The sequence below is a fragment of the Lampris incognitus genome, chromosome 2 (assembly GCF_029633865.1).
Source record: "Lampris incognitus isolate fLamInc1 chromosome 2, fLamInc1.hap2, whole genome shotgun sequence".
NCBI classification, from domain to species: Eukaryota; Metazoa; Chordata; class Actinopteri; order Lampriformes; family Lampridae; genus Lampris; species Lampris incognitus.
This window is the reverse complement of record NC_079212.1, coordinates 114,836,545-114,839,231: the sequence shown is the minus strand read 5'-3', so window position 1 is coordinate 114,839,231 and position 2,687 is coordinate 114,836,545. Positions and strand designations below refer to the sequence as shown.

The 2,687-nt window shown below is 48.3% G+C and overlaps 1 protein-coding gene across 1 annotated transcript; it reads right to left on the bottom strand.

The window, feature by feature from the left end:
* Nucleotides 1–216: 216 nt before the first annotated feature.
* On the bottom strand, nucleotides 217–1,406 carry camk2n1 (calcium/calmodulin dependent protein kinase II inhibitor 1). Its single transcript, XM_056275247.1, has 2 exons — nucleotides 1,238–1,406; nucleotides 217–376 (listed from the first exon to the last, which is right to left on the bottom strand). Exons 1-2 carry the CDS (start codon nucleotides 1,404–1,406, stop codon nucleotides 303–305), a joined length of 243 nt encoding a protein of 80 aa, XP_056131222.1. The 3' UTR covers nucleotides 217–302.
* Between the last annotated feature and the right edge of the window lie 1,281 nt (nucleotides 1,407–2,687).

Here is a 2,687-nt window from a genome sequence, read left to right as displayed (position 1 = left end):
AATGGCGAAACCCCTGTAATGGAGGCTGTGTTTATGAAGGTTTGTTTATGTAGGCATGTTTGTGTGCATGTGTGTGAACTGTTGGAGGGGGTACTCCTGGGGTTTCTCTTGCTGCCAAATCCCGCCCCTGCCAGTGTCTGTCACCCAGATGGCCATGACTGACTGGGAGAGGAGGGTGTGGAAGTGCCGCTTGCTGCCACATGAAAGAAAGTGCTTATATACAGTGTCTTTGGGTTAAAATTGGTAAATATCGCCATAAAAAATTTCAATAGTGTTTTTTTGGGGTGGTGAGAACAGTGTTTTTAAGCCTCTGCAGGGGTCTTCTCTGTTCCATTTTTCAGCGCTTCTTCATCGCCATTCTCATCCTCGATCACAACTGTGGATGACAGGAGAGACAGTTTATGAAGGGCTCGTCGTGGTGTGGCGTCTCGAAAATTCACCATCGACTAACAGGGGGGCAAGAGAGCCCAAAACCTCGCACTGAACACCGCATCAGCGACAGAGATGTGTGGCATGCGTTGAGACACCAAGAGCATGCAAAAGGAAAGTGAACAGCGTGTGTGTGTGTGCGCGCGCGCGCGCGTGTGTTGAGAGATGCACATCTGTGAACGTATATTTTTGAACGATTAACGCATATCTCCATGTTGTTCCTCACCGTGTGCCTTCACAGGAAGCAAGTGCTACGTGATTGCCATTTTGCCACATTGGAGTGAACCTGTTTTTGTGCGTGTGCAATCGCGGGTCCGTACATGCGCGCCCGACACATTTTAGTCGGTGTGGATCATCGGCATGCACAACGCGCCCATCACGCATGCGGAGCGCACACATGAGCAAATACACAGAGGCAGCACATATTACGCAAATATAAATCATCCCAGACGGGCCACACGAAATCTCAATCACACCGACCAATTCATTCAGGAGGGTATTCGGCGGAACACTGTCCGGCAGCACACGGAAGGCATTTAATGGCACGCACGCACTGCGCATCCAACTTGTGTTGCAATGCGAACGGATCGTTTAAAAGCCTCGACCCTACACCCAACACACTTGTTTTTATTTTTTTCTTCTTCGTGTCTTTCAATCTACAAGCTACGTCAGCGTTAAAATTAAGCATTTCTGCCTTTCAAATCGAGAGGTCCGTCTTCTTTCGACACCTACGTGCGCATTAAAAAAAAGCAAAAAAAAAAAGAAAAAGACTAAAAAAAGGCGAATACGCCTAAATCACAATAATTACCCCGCTTGCTCCTGCCTATTTGTCCGAGTTTCGGCGGGCGCTTATTCTGCGAGCCGCTGAAGAAGTTGTTGGTGTCTTGAAGACGACAGGTGAAGGAAAGGTGTCCCTCGTCGCCCTCATTTCCATAATGACTCATTTTTTCCTCGTTGAACGGCAGCACTTCCGACATCTCCAAAAAGGCGTCTTAATCACCAAGGCGCACGAACGGGAGTGAAATAGCTCGACGGCAAACGCTTTACACTGGGTCGGCTATTACAAACGAGAGAGAGAGAGAGAGAGAGCGAGAGAGAGAGAGAGAGAGAGAGAGAGAGAGAGAGAGAGAGAGAGAGAGAGAGAGAGAGAGAGAGAGAGAGAGAGAGAGAGAGAGAGAGAGCGAGGGAGAGAGAGAGAGAGAGAGGATAAAACAATTTAACCTGCCGACACGATCCAGCCCTTTCTGTTTACCTCGAAGGCATGTGTCCCCAGCGGTGAACTAAAGATGTAAAAAAAAAAGAAGAAAAAAACCCTCCAAAAACGATTCAGTACAGACGTCCTCAGTTTCCTTGTTCGGTGAGCTTCGACACCATGATTCGGTGTTTCCGAAACGGAGGTGTGTGTGTGTGTGTGTGTGTGTGTGTGTGTGTGTGTGTGTGTGTGTGTGTGTGTGTGTGTGTGTGTGTGTGTGTGTGTGTGTGTGTGTGTGTGTGGGTGGGGGGGGGTAGGGGTTTTTGCGTTTTCCGCTTTTAGAAAATTGACGCGCCCGTTGGGTTTCGAGGGGCCGGACTGGACGCACGGAGGAAAATCTGAGGAAGGAACGCCAACTGAGGAGCGATGCAAAACACGGAGCCCGGGGAGACCTGGTGGAGGAGCGCGTCATTCGGCCGGGGGGGGGGGGTTGGTTCTGCTGCAGCCCAAAGGACACCCGCTTTCAGTTGGTGCCGTGATTTAGATGATAAGATGGCATGAAACGAAAAGTGACTTACCCCCCCCCGCAAGGTGTTACCAGATACTTAAGAAAGAAAGAAAGAAAGAAAGAAAGAAAGAAAGAAAGAAAGAAAGAAACAGCAAAAACTTCCACAAACGTGGGCGTTCAAGCTCGAGCCCCCAACTTCTGATTCTGTCGTCTTTATACGTGTGGGTATTTTTTTTCTTGTTGTTTTATTTTGACTTGTTTTTGAACACGCCCCTATGGGGGACCACAGGGGCGTGTTTACAAGGTGAGAGCTCACCAGGAGATGGCAGTGTTTTCATCGGGTGTGGTATGGCTGGCCCCACAAATGGCGATCGTCAAAATTACATTCATCCTTTCACGTATTCTTTCAACTGGATGTGAATAAATCTGCAATATCGCCAAAGGAAGCTGAAGCAGTTGTGAAGTAGGGAATTGGATACATGAGCATTTGGTTTAATGATAATGACCTTAAAGCCTTCAGGTTTTAAAGTTTTAAAAACCTCCGGTTCCGGTGTGGGA

What these genes read in the sequence shown, in the direction of transcription:
- camk2n1 (XM_056275247.1), bottom strand. Translation starts at nt 1,406, where the DNA reads ATGTCGGAAGTGCTGCCGTTCAACGAGGAAAAAATGAGTCATTATGGA. An exon ending in AATAGGCAGGAGCAAGCGGG is followed by an intron (nt 377 to 1,237) that starts GTAATTATTGTG and finishes TGTCATCCACAG; the next exon opens with TTGTGATCGAGGATGAGAAT.